General features: G+C 45.2%; 1 protein-coding gene across 2 annotated transcripts in view; it reads left to right on the forward strand.

Moving 5' to 3' along the window:
- The window catches only part of Smoc2 (SPARC related modular calcium binding 2), a 128,798-nt gene that overhangs the window by 76,940 nt on the left and 31,701 nt on the right, over positions 1–20,157 (forward strand). For both annotated transcript variants that reach the window (XM_087651174.1, NM_001106215.2), the window contains 1 exon segment: positions 16,680–16,866. In XM_087651174.1, coding sequence (XP_087507300.1) covers positions 16,680–16,866 — 187 coding nt within the window.

Raw genomic sequence — 20,157 nt, forward strand, 5'->3', positions numbered from 1 at the left:
GTGGTTTTATGGGACCCCCCCCAGTGGAAGTATTTTCTGCCTTATTCGGGATTGATAACTTTTGCTTTATTGCACATATTAAAATTAATGCCAAAAGATAATTATCTTTTAATTCTGCTTTAAATCAAGCTAAATTTCGTTCCCCGGGGGAAAATAATGAATTACATGTCATTCGTAACTTCTAGGTTTTTCTTTTTGTGTTTTTTTTTTTTCAAAAGCTACCTTATAAAACCATCAAAATACCATTTAGACTCTTAAGTTATAAAGCTTTGGTCATTTGAAGAGATCAAAATCTATAAATTACATAATTCCAATTCACTGTAGCTGTAACCATGCACACTTTTTAAAATGTTCATTATCCTGCTTAAAAATGTACATGATGGAGTTGATTTAATTTTCCTAACCATATGGGGGAAGGGTTTGTTAATTCCAAACATGTTTAACTCTCAGATTTCAATGTTCAATCAAACTGTAAATGATCAGAGTATTCAAAGCTCCCAAGGGTTTTTTTTTGTTTGTTTGTTTGTTTTTTGTTTTTTAAGAAAAAAAAGTGAAATCAAGTGGACCCTTGGTTAGGCTGCTTGGAAGCACACTAATGCATATCTAGGTAGAGAAGCACATTTTATTCTCCGAGGAGAAATGAAATCCAATTCGCCATCGGATCGCTGGTGCAGTAGGGGTTTCCTATACAAACAGAGCTCCAGAACAGAAAGGATATGGTGCTGGTGTGCATCAGGCAAAGGGGTCTGATTACACATTGGTACGATTTCATCCTTAAAACAGCTCCTTGAGCCTGGGGCTACTTGTCTCCATGGCAAGCATGCATTTCAGGATCCTATGTGGATGTGCAGCCCAACCTGGAATGTAGGTTTCTCCTGCTGTTTTTTGGCAGAGGAGATGTGGGGATCTCTAAAGATGGCTGGGTGTGGGAGGATAGGGGTTGGGGTTGCTCAGGCTGACAGAGGACTGGACTGTGCAGAGCTTTGACCCGCCTTAAACATGTATTTCCTGCTAGTGTTTCTCTGCTGCTTGGCTGTGGTTAGAGGTAAGTTCTGGCTCTGATAGATACAGAGTAGGGGGTTCTGGCTCTGGAAGAAGCCCCTGGACACCCAAAACGGGCCTTGTGTATGAGAACTGAAAAGAGACGGTTTTCTTATGGCAGACTGTACTAGCCAGGCCCCATGATCCTTCTCACAGAAGCTAAAAGAATTGCAGGCATCTGGTAAGGAAGAGGTGCATTGTGAAGTCTCAGTGACGGTCAGAAAACAGCTGTTTACAGATGTGCATGGGAGTTCATGGCCTACAAAGACTGAAGGGGCATTCTCATTCTCCTGAGCGGTGCCAACCTCCCTGAGGCCTTTTCCCCTACTGGGGCTTAGCGCCCTCCAGGCTTTGGGGAGCACTGAAAGTGAGAGGCTCTGGACTAAGGCAGCATCTCACCATGGGATCCTGACAGAGAGTGTGGCCTCTTGCATTTGCACCATGACTTCTGCAGCTGCTGCTAGAGACTACTAGAATTTAACCTACTTCTTACAGATAGCTCCAGAGAAAGTCATTGCCTCTTAACATCTATATTGCTCATTTATTTTAATCAATCTCTCTCTCTCTCTCCCTCCCTCCCTCCCTCCCTCCCTCCCTCCTCTCTCTGTGTATGTGTGTGTGTGTGTGTGTGTGTGTGTGTGTTGTTGTTGTTGTTGTTGTTGGAAGCTAATGTTAAATTTTATGGACCACCAAGAACAAAAACTCACTATTACTAGTGTGAAGCTGTGAACGTATTTGAATGTTTCTAATATTCACACTGGGTGCTCTCAGGAAGGCTCTGAGAGCAAGGCTGATGCATTCTGGGTACAGGTCTGACACGGGTTAAGCATACAGTTCACCCTATTCTATGAGTTGCCTTTGTGCTTCCTTGACTAGAAGCCTCTTTGAAGCCCGGTGGTTTCTTTGGGATGGGTTTAGTCTCTTGGTTTTTCTTTCGTTTCTTCTCAGAACCCTTGCACCGTCGTCACTGTGGATCAGTGTTGGACACTGGGGCCCTTGAGCAGGAATTGGTGGAGCTGCTATGCTGCTGGCAGGGTGTTGTTCAGAAGCCTTTGTGCCCCCAAGGGCAGCTGCTCTCAGTTTTATAGAAACTTGTTATGCTGAGTTGATCCTTCAGAGTAGAATTTTGGACCAGGAAGACCACCAGTTAGCTTCCTCCTTCACTGTTATGGATTCAAAGTGGTGTCAGCAGCCATTGTGAGTGGCAGGGATGACAAGGCTTCTACTTAATAATGGGCAAGCTGCATGGGACACCCTTCCACAGATGGTGCTTCTTGCTATTGGAGTACCCCTTCACCTCAGCATCTGCTTTGATCTAACAAAGTTGCCTGCAAGTGAGGCCATGTGATGTTCCCAAAACTTTGTTTAGCTATTTTGGGGCTTAGGGCTTTAGAAAAATTTCCTTGAGTATTCCTCAGAAGCAAATTTTAATATTGTTTATTATTTTGCCTTGACTGCTCTGATGAGATTCCATAGATATCCCAGCTCCTGGGCTTAAAGAGTGGGGATTCCTTCTCAATGGCCTGAGCTAGGGCTGAGTCCAGGCAGTGGAACTGGCAGAGTTGGTCTGTCTTGCAGATTTCTCTTTGACTTGCAAGAGAGCCTCTCTGCCTCCTCTCAGGAATGTCCCTCTGAGCATCCCAGGTGTCCCTCTTTCAGTCCAATCAGGACATATGAAGGTCTCCCTGAATTCTGAATTGAAATGTCCTGTTTCCAAACTCTCTCATATATGAGGGGTCAGCATATGAATTTCAGGGGAACACACATCTGAATCGTTGCTATTGGGGTGACTAAAGCTTGAATAGAAGATTGGTGTGAAGATGGGGTTCACCATGGAGCCCTAGTTCTTGCTGTTACATACACGTAGTCCATTCCCAGGATGTCCCCTAAGTAAGAACGAGTTTGTGTAGCAGGTAAGAGGGGCTCGAGTCTTGGCTGCGGGTGACCTCGAAACGTTCTTTTTATAGTTTTCCCTTCTTAGCAAACATTGGCTAAAACCAAGAATTCCCCCAACTTTAGCCATGGTTTCCCAGCCCACAGGTACTATGTATCAAAGGCTGCTGCTCACCAACAATGCTTGTTTGCTCCTTTAATGAAAATCAGCCAAGTATAAAGCTGTGCTAATAAACTAGGAAAATGTACATGTGGTTTAGGAAAGCACAGTAGCATGTCTGTCTGGCACTTCAGCCAGAGGATGCTTCTTTTCAAAGTCGCCTTGTCCCCCCGGGCCTGTTCTCCTCCTCCCTGACTGTAGCTGGTTGAGGCCCAGGCTCCAAGTGTCTCCTGTATGCACAGGGCACAGGGAAGGAAGCTGAACAGGGAAGGAAATCCTTGAGGTTTTAAGGCATGCCCTTGCAGTAGGCACCTTTCATTTCTGCACCTGTGGATTACTACATCCACATATTAATGCTTTGTAAACGGAAGTGTTCGGCAAAGCTAGTGAGTACCGTTTATTAGCATTTCGTCACACAAAGCAGAGTCAGCCTGTGTAAACTCGACCTGGGTGGTGTGCATGTCCAGTCACCCGAGGCGAGAGAGGAGCACTGCTGAGAAGCTCTGTGGGAACAGGCACTGCAGGAGGAGACCCGGGGGTCATTGAGAACTCACCTGTGCACGTAGCTCCTCGTTCTCTCTCTAGCACTTCTGGGAGGAGCTCCAGCCCTTCTCTTCTGGGAATGTGCGTCTACCCTAAAGTGACTTTGAACAGCAGCAGCCCTGTTGGGGGAGGCAGATGGAACACGGCTCTCTTAATCAGAGTTGATCAGCGTACACATAGATCCATACTGTGCCCAGTGAAGCTTTCTGACTGGAGCCCACGTGTTCTCGCTGCTGTTTTCCTGCCCAAACCTTCTGAACTCATCTTAAGAACCAAGTTCTCCAGACCTCTCAGCTAAAAGACAGTTTTCTCTTTGGTTTGAAAACTTAGAAATAATCTTGATTTTTCTTGTTTTGTCTTGACTCTGATTCAGGGGAAAAATGCTACTTTATTTTAGAAGACAGTTTTTAAAACTGAAAAACAAACAACAACAACAACAAAAACAAAAATCAGTATAGCAAACTCAGTGCTTGCTTGGAAATCACTTTCATAGCTTAAGTTTTTTTTCCTAATTTAAATATTTTAAGCTACATTTTTCACACAAATACGGACATATTTTATGATATCCAAGGCTACCCCTATAATTTTTGCAGAAGCAACTTGTTCCCATCAAGTCATACATGAAATGAAAAATTATGGGTCGAAGCGAAAGCTAATAAATAAATTACTTAAGATATTTATCTGTGCTTTTTTTGGTTTGCCTTGCTGTTTAAAAATTAGTACCTTTTATTATGTGTTTTTCTTTGTCATAATTTATAAATCCGTACCGGCATTCTACAGACAGACACCCCATGCAGTTCTGAAAGCCCGTGGGGTTTCTAGAATATCCTGTCACAATTTCAACCACTTTTGGATGTAACTGAATTAAAATTAGTAGTTTGGGGAAAGAGAGAGGAACATTCTCACCACCACTACCACACACACACACACACACACACACACACACAAACATAGACACATACACACACAAACGTATACAAACACATATAAATATTCAAACACACAAACACATACACATATACACACACACACACACATACACACACAGAGAGTTAAATATATACAGACACCCACATGCAATCAGACAGACAGAAACACACGCACACAAACACACACATACAGACAGACAGAAACAAACATACACACAGACACAAACACAGACACAAACACACATACAAACATACACAAACACACACATACAAACAGACAGACAGAAACACACAAACACACATACATACACACGCACACATACACACAGAGTCAGACATATACAAACACCCACATGCAATCAGAGACCAGAAACACACACACACAAACACACACATACAAACAGACAGAAACACACATATACACAGACACAAACACAGACACATACATATACAAACACACATACAAGCAGACAGTCGGAAACACAAACACACACACACACACACACACGAACATTGTTAGGAGGCCAGTGGTACCTATGCCCAAGCAGGAGTGTCAAGGCAGGGCTACATCGCATATACTTCATTGTGTAGGCCGCTTTTGCTTTCTAGAAAACATTGTCTTGAGAACAGAACCACGGCCTCCCGCTGTTGTGTTCCTCATTCCCAGAGCTAACATGTACCTTGACACGCTGTGCGGTCACACTGGCCAGTGATGCTGGTTTTGCTCTCAGGTACCTACAGTTCACCTGACCGTCTCTCTGGGAGTAGATAATGACGGGCCATGATGCCTCACCATGGCCTCATTACTTAGGTTCTCTATGCTACACCTGTCCATGTCTTGTGGCCACCAGGCACCTGTGGTCTGTCTGCTGTCCTTATTGCTTTGATAGGACATGGCCTCTTATATTCATAAATGTGCAGTAAAGTTTCTCAGTACCATTTTTCCACGATAGCTCACTTTTTAGCATGAAATATTCTGTCATGGAGATCTCCACTGTTTTATCTGTCCACCTTCTTACTTTTATCTTGGTGGTTTCCAATTTGGGATAATTATGATTTAATCAGCTATAGGTGTTCATAACCAAGTCTGTATAGATTTATACTCACATGACCTGGCTACATGTGTAGATACAGGATTATAATGGATATCTGTGTTTGAGGTCGTTTCCTCCAGTAGACATGGCCTTCTGAAATCCCACTAACCATGGTGAATGTAATGGTTTGAAGGAGAACAACCCCCACAGGCTTATACGTTTGAATGCGTGGTCCCTAGTTGGTAGAACCGTTTAGGAAGACTTCAGAGATGTGCACTTGTTGGAAGAGGTATGTCAGGGGAGAAGGACTTGGGAAAGGCTCATGTCACCCCCACTGTTCTGTCTCCTGCTTGTGTATCACGATGTGAGCCCTTGGCTGATGCTGTAGCCACCTACCTCTGCCTTTACCCTGCCATTGTAGACTCTCAACCACTGCAACCATAGCCCAGTTAACCTCCGTCTTTTATCAGTTGCTCTGGTCATAGTGTTTTATCACATTACCCATGATAGATAGACCTGACCAGGGTAAATTTTTTTTGACAAATATGGAAGACTTTGGGACTTTGGTCTAGAGTGGCAAAGCCATCTGAGCCCTTTGACAGAGACACAGAGCTACAGGGTTTGGAGTTTGCCCTGCTGGGTTTCTGGCTTGCTTCGGTCCAATGTTGACTCACCATGCCTTCGTTTCTCCTTTCAGGTATGGTAATGTATCTTCTGCGCCGTATGTGTTTGGAAGTATGTGATTTGTCTTTTGATTTTACGGGGGGGGGGGCTACAATTAAGAGGTTGCCTCAAGTCTCAGAAGAGACTTTGGATTTTAGGCTTTTTAATGGTGTAGAAACTGTGGGAGACTGTGGGACTTTCGAGGCTGGACTAAAACCTTGCATTATGATATGGCCGCGAGCCTCTGTGGACCAAGGGCGGAATGTGGTCCTCTGGATGAGAATGCTACTCTCTGCATCCTCTCGTGGCCTCCGTAAACTCTAACCCTCTGGAACTGTAAGGTCAGTTAAACTCTTTCTCCCGGCAATAGAAAGGTAGCTACGTCAGGGTGTTAGTCCCGCGGTCCATGCCTCACCAGTGCTTGGTGCTGTCCAGCCTTTGGAGTTCAGTTGTTTTCCTGGGGGTGTGACTTTATATCCTAATCATTTTAACCGTGACAGCCCCGACAGCTTTGAAGCCCAAGAAAATTCTTGAGGTTCACTTTCCCATCTGGGTGTGCTCCCTGGCGAGGTGTCTAGTCAGGCTTTTAATTGAGTTATTTGCTTTCTTACTGTGTTTAAGTGATCTAAGTCAAGGATGTGACATGTGGCATGCGGCCTCTTTCATCTGCTTCGTGGCATCCTCCTATGGACAGATGTCTTGGGTGCACTGACGTTCAGCTTCTCGGTCGGTTCCCATGTTTATGGCCTGGTGGTGTCTGAAAGTCAGCCTGCCCCACTGTGAGTCACTGGCCCACTTTGCTTTCTGTTTGTCAGGGTTCCTTAAATAGACTCCACTCAAGAGCTGTGTATATATACAGAAATTAAAATAAAACATTGACTAATTTGTTACATTGTTAACCATGTTGAAGTTTATTTTAGCACTATTCTTTGATATGAATATAATTTTACTATTTATTAAAGATAAGAGAAAACTTGCATACTAATGCCATAACTATGCTTGCTTGGTTTTATATAGAGTCTTGGCTGGACATTTGCTATTGTGAACTGTAGAGCACCTTGATGTCTCTCTGAGATGATCAATGTTCTGATTTACAATGCTTAGTGCTGAGAATGTTGTTTCTCATAAATACATGGTACAAAATGTCAGAAGAATGTGTTGGGCCGTTTCTGACGTACGGCAGTCTTGAATCTGAGCTGAGGTGTCTCAGGGAGTGTTTGTTGGTGTTGTGTGGTACTACAGTGCCTTAGGGTTTCTGTTGCTTCGATGAAACACCGCGAACAAAAGCAATTTTGGGAGGAAATTGTTTATTTGGCTTACTCATCTGTATCACTGTTCATCACCAAAGGAAGTCAGGACAGAAACTGAAACAGGGCAGAAACCTGGAGGCAGGAGCTGATGCAGAGGCCGTGGAGGGGTACGGCTTACTGGCCTGCTCCTCCTGGCTTCCTCAGGCTACTTTCTTATAGAACTCTGGAGCACCAGCCCAGGTGGACTGGGTCCTACCCTATTTGAGATTATTTAAGTAATCACCACTTAAGAAAATCTCCTATAGGCTTGCACACAGCCTGATTGTTTTAGAGTTTCTATTGCTGTGACAAAACACCATGGCGGAAGCAACTTGGGGAGGAAAAGGTTTAACTTAGTTACCTGTAACTTGCTTTTTCTTATATCAGTTAGTTAATTGTGAATGTGAGTATCTCTCTCTCTCTCTCTCTCTCTCTCTCTCTCTCTCTCTCTCTCTCTCTCGTGTGTGTGTGTGTGTGTGTGTGTGTGTGTGTGTGTGTGTGTGCATAGGGCACATACGTGCCAGGACATGAGTATGTAGTTCAGGACACAACTTACCAGAGTGGATTCTCTCCTTCTACTACATGGGTCATGGGGTCCAGCTCAGTCAGGCTTCACAGCAAATGCCACTGCCCACTGAGCCATCTCATGAGTCCCTGGTCTCATTTTTCAAAGCCACTGCTTTAGAGAGGTAAGACCTCTGAGAGGCTGATCCACTGTCTGATCTGCTAGCAACCACTGCATTGGGTAAAGCCACCGCCCTCAATGCTGGATGCTTCTGTGAAACAGATGACGTTCAGATTTCCTTTGTAAGTCCCTGGATATAAAACAAAACCACTTTCTTCCTTAACTTCCTTCAAATAGAGCCAATTTCCCAATTCCACGGAATTTTCAAATAGCATTTCCTATTCTTAGGCAATTCGATGCTCTCCTCCCTAACTCCTAAAGGTCCTAGGGCAGAAGGCTCCGAGCCGGGGCTGGGCTGACTCACTTGATGAGGCTCTGCCGGGCAACTGCGGCAGAACACACAGTGCTGCTGGGGCCTGAACTCTGAGGGGAACTTGACAAGAGAGGGGTGGGGCACAGAGTCTGGCTTTCGGAGGCCAGAGTGAAGATGAACATGTTTCCCAGTCTCTTGGCACTGCTTTGACATTGGTGTGATACCTCCGAGGGGTGGGAGAACAAACGGATTTCAACCTAGGGTCCTTTGCAGGGACTATGGGGTTTCACTGTGGCACCTTCTTGGCAGAACACACGGGAGTCACTAGAAAGAGATCAGGGGAAGGGGCTGCAGCTTAGTAGCTGCTCACAATCAGGGCCTCTATGAACATTCTAGAAAATCTGTCTCTGGTTTGGTACGAGGCTTCTTTTCCTCTGTCAAGGTCCAGAATCAGAGCTTTAGGCTGGAGTCTGTTTGCTGAGCCACGTCAGCTCTATTTTTATATCTATAGATCCTGGACCTAGGTGTTTTATCCAACCACTTGTTTGTTTGTTTATTTGTTTGTTTATTTTGGTGCAAGTGAGCCACTTTGCCTAGTTAGTCTCTTGGAGAGCAAGGTGTTGGCAATTTGGCTCTATCCCAGGATTGTACACCCACACCAGTATCCTACGTCTATGCATCTGCACGGTGCCAGTCTTACGGGAGCCTGGGCCTCTCGCTAATGGAATACAGGGTTCTAACCTATTCTTCCTTCTATCCTGAGGATTAAAAAGAGCACATGCATGCTTACTACCATCCTACCATGTGCATTGATTGTGACAGCAATGACCTTGTCTTTAACATAATATATTATGCAAATCCCCCAGGATTATACTTAACTGACGATCATAATCACATCCTGAGCACAGGCAAAGCCAAACACTGTGATCCCCTCTTGGTCTTTTTTTTTTTTTTTTTTTTTTTTTTGTGAACATTCAAGTAAATTTACACTGTCTGATCCAAATTTTCTGGGCACCTCTTCCACCCTGCTCACTCTCCTCTGTCATTGCTAGCAAATCCAGGCCTGAATTCTTTGTTTCCCCTTGACTTCTTTGATCATTTCATATAGGTTTTGTGTAATTGGAAAGTGAACCACAAGAGATCCCATGACTGATGAGGACAGCCTGTGTAGGAATTAAGCACTGTAATCATTCTAAGGGGGGAAAAAACCCACATGGAGAAACCTTTGGCACACGAAAACACCGCTGATTTCAGCGTGATCTCAGAGCTCCTCAGAAACTCAAATTATGGGGCCTCACCTCCCCCCAGACCTTTGGGTCAGAAACCTGGGCAGGAAGTGGGTAGCCTCAGAGCAATGCTGATGTTCTATGGGCTTCCTGCTGGCGCCTTTCTTTGAGGTCACTGGGCGTTGGCAGTGCCACCATGGCACGAGTCATGAGTTGATGAACACTCACAGTTAGCAATGGCCACGAGGTTGTGTGAGAGGGTGATAGGCACTGGAGTTTTACGTATACATAGGCTGCAGCCCAGCCTGGGCCCACCTGTAGCCTGCTTCCTTGCAGCTTTGCCATGGCCCTTCCTGTATATCCCTGTTCCCACCCACACTGCCCCCCTCACACACCCTGCCTGTGTCCCTTGGCATTCCACCCTTGCCCAGATCAAACACCTCACCTGTGATGGGTGCTGGCAGTCAGGAATTGCATAAAACCAAAGAGGGAAGAGATGCTTCCAGATACAAATCCTGGAGATGAATGAGACATTTTCTGAGAAGCCAGAAAATGTCTTAGGAAGACATGAAGAAGCCTGGAAGACTTGGATCCTTACCCCCTGACATGGTGGGTGACTGCACACTTAGCAGTATTCCTGCGTGGCCACCACGGGCTATTACCACCAGGCTGGAAGTTTATTTCTCCATACCTGCTAATGCAGGGTTTCTGTTGGAGGTTGAGAGTATGTGCAAGCAGAGTTTTTGTGTTTCTAATCCTTCACTGGGTGAACTTCTCAAAGTAATGGCAGAGGTTCAATAGTCAGGAGCTGGTACAGGTGGTGCTGAGCCTGTGTGGGCCTCATACTGCACACATGTCTAAGTGGCTGCTGGCTGTGTGAGGGACAGTGGGCTGCCCAACGCTGCCCAGGAAGAAAGAGTATCCAGATCCATGAGTATATGCAAAACCCATGCAAATGGAAAGGAGAGATCAAGCTTGTGGTTTACTCCTAAAATAAGGGCAGGCCACCGGAACCAAGTCAAGGTATAGGGAGATGCCCACAGTGTACTACAGGAAGGAATGTGGGCTCAGGCAAAGACAGAAGGCACTCTGGCCTTCCAACTTGTGGTTGTGACAGCCACCGGGACTCTGGAATAAGTCACTGTAGGTACATAAACCAGTGTGCAAGCATCAGAGCAGTGTGGACCTGCAGAGCTGCAAATACAGGTGTGCGCACGTGTGTGTGCGTGTGTGTGTGTGTGTGTGTGTGCGTGTATGTGTGTAAATCAGGCTAGCTAGCTAGTGGTAGGAGGACTTTAGGGGGCCACTATGATCTTCATCATAGAAGCCCAGGAGTTCAGAATTCTGGCCTCCCAGACTGTGGGACCAAGTCCAGAGAAAACCAAGTTATATCTAAGTTGATTTTACAGTGGCTTTTATCCAAGTCCCCTGGACACTAAACTGAATAGGAATGACCCTCTAGTGCTCTCCTCTTAATGAAAATCTCTCTAACAACATCAGCACTCTGGGCCTCTCCGTGTCATCATACTTACAGGCATGTATGCAAACAGAAAGTCGAACCCAGAGACAATGGCAGTCCATGCCTCCTTGGCACTCTACAGTTCATGGGGAGAATCTATTGCTCAGTGGAGTGTGGTGAAGGGGAATAGCATGTACTCTCGGAAGAACACAAAGCAAGAGTAGGGGAGCACATGGACTGTGTGCTGGGCAGGCAACTTTATCCTTCATGGCTATTCTGGGTCATCAAATGTGAGGTGCTGCCCACCATAAAATGCCAAGACAGGAAGAGAAACGTTAGGGGCTTCCTGAGTAATGGACTTTGTTTAATTGCAAGTGTAGAAGTATTTATAGGCTGGAAGATGGGAGAGCATTGTGGGATACCGTGGCAAACACACATGCCTCTGGAAAGCCTGAACCTGGGCCTTACTACCCACAATGGACACTGCTCCATAACTCTGGAAAGCTTCCCCGTGAAGATGTCTGCTGTTTTGAGCCTACCCATGATCCTTCACTTCTTCAGTCTTTCTTACAGGTGGAGGTAAGAGAGTGTTCTTCCATTTCCGAGGTGTCCTTTTAAAAGTTAGCACAACGGTTTTGAGATTCAGCCTCGATTCAGTTTTTCCCTCTCTGTGATGTATACATAAACTTTATGTTATTGCATGCAACATACTCTCATCTGTGCATTTTTCAATTCATAGATAGGAAGTTTTAAAAGGCAGGTCGGGACTGTGAAGAAGATCCCACATCCATCTCTTCATTGGCCATTCCATGAATGTATTCGTTACTTTCTCTTGGATAAGTGTCCAGGTTAGGATAGTGGTCTGCTATGAGGAGCCCTGCAAGGCTCCAAGCCCTACACCTCCCACCAGCATCGGCGTGTGTATTTCTAATTTGGACCACGCACATGTGTGACAGCTCAGTGAGGTTGTAGTCACCATTTTCATGACGGCCTCTCCTCTAGTGTTTATTATTCAGTCCCTGACTTGCTTTCTAAAGTCTCCGTGAGTTTCAGATTGGGATGTTTGTGGTTTGATTGATGAGAAGAGCTGAGGGTCTTTGACAAACGTGTGTTGGGAACATTTCTCCATCTGTGGTTGCCTTTTACTTTCTAATTGCAACTTCTGGTGATTGTTTAAATTTTAATGAAGTCTAATTTGCCCAGTTTTTCTTCTGTGGTTAGTCTTTCCCAAAGACATGGCGGGACACCCCTAATGCCTGCTTACAGGTTTGATATTCACATCTCTCCAGCAGAGTGGCTCTATTTTCTTTCATTGGCATGCAGTCCTTCTGACCTTCTGTCATTTCTTGGGGAATGTTATACTTCCCTGTGACTAGCTCTGGTCCCGTGTCAGTACCAGTTCCGGTGGACAGCCTTCTTCTCCACTCCTCCTCCTAGCTGTCGTATCCCACTGTCTGGGTTATTGGTTTAATATCTCCTTTTCAAACATGGTACTATTAGACCCAGAACTTTGGAGCAATGCTTCAGATGCTATTTAAGTCTTTAGATTTCCATGTTCATTTTGGAGTCCACATGTTATTTTCTACTGAAATCTGGAGTTTGATATGAAATATGTTATATCCACTAATTCCTTTAGAGAACTTGACTTTGTGATGTTATAAATGTTAATGTTTATAATGTCTTGCTATCCACCTATATTCTCTATCTCTCTATTGATTCAGTTTTGTTTTCAGTACTGGCATTTTAAAATATCTTATACCACTCATTATGGATTTATTTGTAAGTATTTTAGTTTTGTTGTTATGACAAATGACATTTAATTGTCTTTATTCTTGTAGTCATTTATTCATAGTATATAAAATATGTAAATAATTTTGTACATTCACTGGCAATTTTTTTCCTTGGGATATTTTATATATACAATAGTGTTATATGTGTTTAAAGACATTTTTGTTTCTTTCATTACAGTCTTTATTACTTTTTCCTTTTGACTCTGTTGCCTTGCCCTGGACCTCTCACAGAATGCTAAAGGAAGGCCATTTCTGCATGATGTCAACTGTGGACATTTAAAGAACATGTCCTTCCTCCCAGGCCTATCTTTTCACATTTCCAGTTTTCTAAGTTTTGCCATTTAAGTAATGAAGTTACTTAATGAAGTTATTCAGCTTAGTAAAAACAAGTCGCCTCATCCTTGTCAGAATACTGACTGCCCTAGAGCAGCTGCATGGGCCCGGTCTTGGGGTACAATGCCCTGATGACTTCTGACAGGGTTCTTGAGTGTGGCCTGTGATGTTCTAACCATCCTGTCCAGTTTTGGGAGTCAGTAAGCCCTCTTTCTGAAGACACACATGTGGTTCCAGTGGCTGCTCCTTTCATGAGGTGCTGAGGGAAGTCTGGTCTTGGTCTGCTCCAGCTGATATAGCAAAGCTTCATGAAAGAAGTCTGTTAGAAATAACCCAAGGCTATTTTCAACAGTTTGGGGAGTCCAGAAATCCAACTTCAAGGTACAGGCACATATGGCTTCTGGAGACCTATGTTCTTGTCTGTGGATGGCACCTTCTTGAGAGGTGTCTTCACATGCTGGAAGACGAAGGTGGGTCCCCTCTAACCAGCTCTGGGCTCTCCCCTATGACCATTCACGCCAAAGATCCTGTTTCACCACCTTAGAGGTGACGGTTATGATGTGTGGTTTGGAGACATATGTGCACACTCACGCACACACATAGGCACACATGCACATTCATATACACACAAACACACATAGGCACACATGCAGAAACATACACATTTACATGCAGGCACATGCACAAACACAGATATACTCTAACACAAGTACACATGCACATGTAAGTGCACACACAGAGATACACAGGCACACACACACAAATACTCAGATACACACACACACACACAGACACACACAGACACACACACAGACACACACAACTACCCTTTATGCTAGGAGCAGGAAGTCTCACAGCCAGGTAAATCCAAACTTGGATTACACTTCTTCCTTCAAGCTTTTCTTCCTCCTTTTGTGCTGAGTTAAATTTTTGGGAGAATTAATAGTGTTAAGTAATAATGTGAAAATCAGCTTTTTCACTTTGAGAATCAGCTCTACTCAATTTCTTCTTCAGACTCAACTTAGAAATAAATAACAAGATAGAAGGGGATAGGAAACAGACCCTCCCAGGACTAATTAGCTGTGGATTAATGTGAACATGATGAGTGTTACCTTTAGCATTGTGTTGACTTTACAGTGAGCTTTCTGTGTCCCAGGAACTCTGAGCAGCCTGTGCAGATCTCTGCAGTGGATGGGGCCTGGGAGGAGGTAGGGAGGGGATGTGACTATGGTGTGAATTGCCTTCTTGCTTCGCCTTCACACTTATTAAAATGCCCTCTGCCTTCACTGTGGCTTATCCTGTAAGAGCGCATGATCCCATCTTTCCAGTAGCCTTGAATTCCCAAATGCAACCAGATTGTCAAGGCTGAGCCAGACATCTTCCCTACCCTGACGCTCATACAAACAGGATTTCTTCTGCCAATGCAGAATGGCTTTGATATTTTACAACGTGTGCAGCAAACTTTAGAGTTTCCTTTAATTCGATCAATTTCATTTTGCTTATGAGGAGCTTTCAGATATGACATAAATGTCTCATAGGGACATTTCAAAAAATTTCCATTCCCGTTCCCATAGATACGATATGTCCTTGGAATGGAGCACCAAACATATTTTGTGGCCAGATAATCACACTGCACATTCTATGGCCTAAGAAGATTTTGAAGAGGTGCCAACCAGGCCTTAGGTAACGTGAGGAGGGCTGCCCTGTGGAGATGCCTCATGCAGCTCGGTTGCTGCCCCCACAGTCTGTTCTACTTACTCTCGGACTGATGGTGGGCCAAACAGTTGCACAGAGAAGTGTCAACTGTCTTCAGAGTTGCCCGAATCCTTGTGTTGCTTGGTGTCCCTGAACGGCTATCAACAGCTATAACAGATTTGGGGAGAAAGGCCAGTGATTGCTGCTTTCTGTTCATGCCAGCCTTCTGGTGAGAGTCAGGGAAAAGCTTTGTCAAGTATCCAGCAATCTGAGGTATATTTCATTTGCATGTCTGCATATGTTAGTTGCCTATAGAATATACACAGAAAGTACAGGTTATATAGGAAATTATAGAATGTCAGTCAAAGCCCAGTTTCTTAATTTCTCTTTTGCTTTTTAAACCTGAGAGTTGAACAATTCCCACACATTGTTTTTATCCTCTATGATGTCTGTCTGGACAGATGTTTAGTTTAGCCTTCTTCTTCCTCATTCAGTAGCCATGAATAGCAACATAGGGGAAGCATCAGGAAGCGACATTGGTTACAGTTAATACACACAATGATATGGCTTTTAGAAATATAGAAACCACACTTGATAATGTACTCAGTTCACAGATAGATCACAGAAACACGTACCGTATTGTCCTCAGAATCACCAAGCAAGCTGATATCCATGCGGCTTTCTAACTATTATTTATTGGCATTAGAGACACTAAGGCACATGTAGTGAATGCCAAGTGTTCTTCCACTTTCAGCACTGGAGCAATAAGGAAAGTGACAGCCGACATTTATGAAACAGTTAGACTCCAGTTTGCATCTGCAATCTCCTGATCTTTAGAGCATCACCTGGGCCAGACTCCGCCCTTTGTACCATACCCGCTGCCTGCAGCTAGGGCAGCATGGAGGTACAAATCCCTCCCTATCAGCTTCCTGGTATCTTCCCCTGACATCACAGTGCTCATGAGCCTCTTGTGACTGTGGGCAGTGCCTTCAGACAAAGCTTCAGCCATTGCTTCTTACTTGCGAAGTTGTAGAGGTTTTTTCCTTGTGTGTGGTATACTTGGCTTGACTGGAGCCTTTCCTTGCTGTTTTCTGTCTGAGTGAGACTATATGTAGCCAATCTAGGGATATATACATATACATATATAAATATATATACACATATATACATATGTATATATAAGTTAGGCCAAGTTTAGACTATAAGGAAAGAGGTAGAGGTGTGTGTGTGTGTGTGTGTGTGTGTGTGTGTGTGTGTGTGTGTGTGTGTGTGTGTACGTGTTTATCTTTTGGCAGATGTCCCTTGGATATAAACTAGTGGTGGTTAAAGACAAAGGAGAAACCGAGGCTCTAGCCTGAGAAGACATGACCCTTGTGCACTGAACTGCATTCTCTGTGTAGGGAAAGCAGTATTTGCCGATCACAAGTGTTTCTCAGGGATTGTGGGCCAAGGGACACACAGCATGGGCACCTGAAAAGAATAACATTTTCTTGTCCTGTTGCATAAACGTCCCAATCTCCCAACATGTGGCTGAGGAGGTAGGAGGGGCTCACCTGTCTGTTCATAGGCCTGGTTGTCACTGTAGTGCTGGGTCAGCACACAGAATCCTTTAGCTGTGACTGGTCACTGGACTCCAGTGCTGGCTCCATATGTCTGCTCAGTACCTGTTTCTTCCTACCTCTGCAGCATCCTCCTGTGATCAGGAGCACCAGTCGGCTCTTGAGGAAGCCAAGCAACCCAAGAATGACAATGTAGTGATCCCTGAGTGTGCACACGGCGGCCTCTACAAGCCAGTGCAATGCCACCCATCCACTGGATACTGCTGGTGTGTGCTGGTAGACACTGGGCGGCCCATTCCCGGGACCTCCACAAGGTAAATTGCATTCCCTTGGGAGCTGGAGGAGAGATGGTTGGGTTATAGAGCCAGCAAAGTGCAACCCACCCTCAAGGTTCTTTTTACAATGGGCTTAGCTCTTCTTAAATTCACTGTCACAGTCTCAGTGTGACTGTCACACAAGAACTCTGTCCTCTGTGCTTCTACTGCTTAAGAAGAGTTGTTCTGACCATGGGAGGGAAAGCGTATTGTTAGCAGTCATGGGCCATGAAGTATGAAGCAGAGAAGGGGTCAACTCTAAGAAAGAACATTTGGACCCCCTCTTGCTGCTGGCTTTGACCTGAAAGGTTAAATATTTAAGAAGCCAAGGAAGCCAAATGTTTCAAATAGCTTTCTATAGAATGTAAGTGTTTGTATCTAGAAATTACCATTTAAAGAGAAGAATGTGTGAGGGCTGTTGTGATGGCTCAGCGATGAAGATCACTGACTGATCTCCCAGAGAGAGGTCGTGGGTTCGATTCCCAGCACCCACATGACAGCTTACAACTGTCTGTAACAGTTGTGTGAGGGGATCTGGCACCCTCATACAGACATTTATGCAGGCAAAACATCATTGTATATCTGAAAGAGAGAGGGTGAGGAAGGGAGGGAGGGAGGGAGAAGGAGGAAGAGAGGGAGAAAGGGAGGAATGGAGGGAGGGAGAGAGGGAGGGAGAGAGGGAGAGAGGGAGAGAGAACATGTAAGGCAAGAGTAATCAATGTTATTCATGGTTTGTCTATGTTTTCTGCCAGTTTGAACTAACAGTTATGTTCTCCTGGAATCCCAGAAAGAGCTGGTACACATGATGAAGGTCAGATTGTGTTCTTGAGTAGGTGCATGTGCTGGTTGGACACCTATCAATAGCTATTTGACAAAACCTTATGACTTTGTAGTTTTTTGGTTTTTTTTTTTTTTCGGAGCTGAGGACCGAACCCAGGGCCTTGAGCTTGCTAGGCAAGCGCTCTACCCCTGAGCTAAATCCCCAACCCCACCTTATGACTTTGAATTTCCCCCCAGACTTAGAAATACGCAAACATCTTTTCTGACAGAGTTGCTAGCTTTGCTTTCTAATTTCACCTCAGGTGCCTGGGTGAGCATTGAAATGTTCCCTAAATTATCTCCCCAATTATTCAAGTATTACACCCAGCATTCAGCACGAAGCACTGGTCAACAGAGAGCTCAAGGACAGAAGCAAAGCACAATTGCTCAGACGGCAATGGCTTCATCAGGACCACGTCCAGTCCTTCTCAGCCACGTTCTAGCCCCTGACTGAGGCCATGTTGCTTGGCACCCTGGTTTGTGTATTGTAACAATGCTAAGACATCACAGCTGATTCTAGTAGTTAACACATCCTGTCCTCAAGACACTGGAGGACGGTGTATTTCCATTGACCCAAGATCCTGAGATGAAGCTGGACCATGGGCAGCCTTAGGTTTGGAAGTTAGCACACGCTGCATGAATGACTGAGCTGGAGCCTCTACTGTTCCTGGGTTTTTCTGTGGTAATCCACTGTCCTGTGTGTAGGTAGACAGGGTGTACTTTTTTCTTAGCACTCTTCTTCAGGGGTGAGCTTCCTACATACTTAAGCCTCTGGCTCCCTCACCATGCATCACTCAGGGGTACCAGTTGGCTCTTGACAGCTCCAAGCTTGGCTCCATTTACACTGCTATCATAGAGGAGAAGCAGCCCTGGCAGATGTGTTCTGAGTTGGCTAAGGAACATCCTTACCCAGTCAAACCCAGCACTCCTCCAGAAGGTTCTGAAAGGGTGAGATATTCCCAAAGAACCCGAGAACAGTTTAGATTGCAGCTGAGTAGAAAGCCAGGCACTCTCATTTCTCTGTGGAGACTTTTCCTGGGTATCAGGCCAAACAAGACAACCTCAGACTCCTGCTCCCATGTTTACCTAATGGAGAACTGTCCTCCCCAAGGTTCAGGAAAGGGCTGAACCAAACTGAGAGGGCTGCTCCTATGGCCGACTTCCTCTGTATCACACTTTCTTCCATCCACTAAACAAAAGCCGGAAGAGGATTTAGATCTTTTGGGAATGAAGTTATAGATAGTTGTGATCTGTGTGGCTGCTGGGAATTGAACCCATATCCTCTGGAAGAGCAGCTGGTGCTCTTAGCTGCTGAATTATCTCTCCAGCTCCAAGGCAGTTTCTCTTTTTGACAGTAAGAGTACCCTTCCCTCAGAACTGATGGACATGCTCAATTTCAGTTTCATCCCTGGGCTGACACTAGCCTGGCCAGAGAAAGGACCCATTTACTAAGGTTCCTTCATTGAGCACTAGGGCAGGGACATATTCCAGTCTAATAAACTCTGTTTTCTGAGGAAAAGAGACGATATCACCTGTAGCATCTGACAGTCCTATAATAGGTGACACCAAGGTGGAGAGCCGTTCAGAGGTAGGCAGGGGCAGGTAGGGTCCCATCTAGTCCCTTCTTGACCAGCCTTTCTAGGCAGCGGAAAGATGAAACTATGGGGCAGAGGTGGCGTGAGGGATGCAGGACGGTCAGCCTTTCAGGGGAAGCAATGCAGAGAGCAGATTTTCCAGACTCAGGTCTAGGATCAGACCTCTGACAGCCGCCCTGATGAGCAGAGCTGGCTGATGCTGTCACACTTTCTCAGTAGTGGTGAGAACATGTCCTGGCTTCTCTTCCTTCCATTTCCTGTCAGTAAACACCGGAATGATTTTAATGGCTTCAGTGTTCCAGGCATAGTATCGTAGAATGTGGACTTGGTGAATGCAGAGGACGAACACCAGGGCTTCTTGAAGGAAGGGGGTGGTGGTGACAGAATGGGTCCATGGCTAAGCCTGCATGAGGAAATGTTTTGGTTGGTGATTAATCTGGAGGGCATTGAGCAAGAATAGGGACTTAGGGCTAGAGTAACGAGTAGCTGGGTGTGGCCTCCGAGATGGTAACACTGTAGCTAAACAGTAGGAGTCCCTCGGAGAGCAGGGCGTGAGGGCCACACAGTGATGCCCAGAACACTTTGACCAGAAGGCAGAGCGTCACCTGGCAGCTTTCGCACAACACTGAGCAAGGCAAGCGTGGCTCAGGCTACCAGGGAAGCCCGGGTTTGCACTTGCCCTAGATAGAGCTCAGTGCTAGCTTTCCCCATCTTCTCTCATACTTCCCCGGGAGGAATCCTTGACCTTGGAAACTGGAAGCTGCAAGTGTCAGACACTTAGCCATTTATAAGCCATCTCTCTGTCCTCATGTGCCACACAGGAATAAGGTGCTTCAGTTGTGGACGTGAGTCAAAAAATCACACACCCTGTGCTGTT

The sequence above is a fragment of the Rattus norvegicus genome, chromosome 1 (genome assembly GCF_021556685.1).
Source record: "Rattus norvegicus strain SHRSP/BbbUtx chromosome 1, alternate assembly SHRSP_T2T, whole genome shotgun sequence".
Lineage (NCBI taxonomy): Eukaryota > Metazoa > Chordata > Mammalia > Rodentia > Muridae > Rattus > Rattus norvegicus.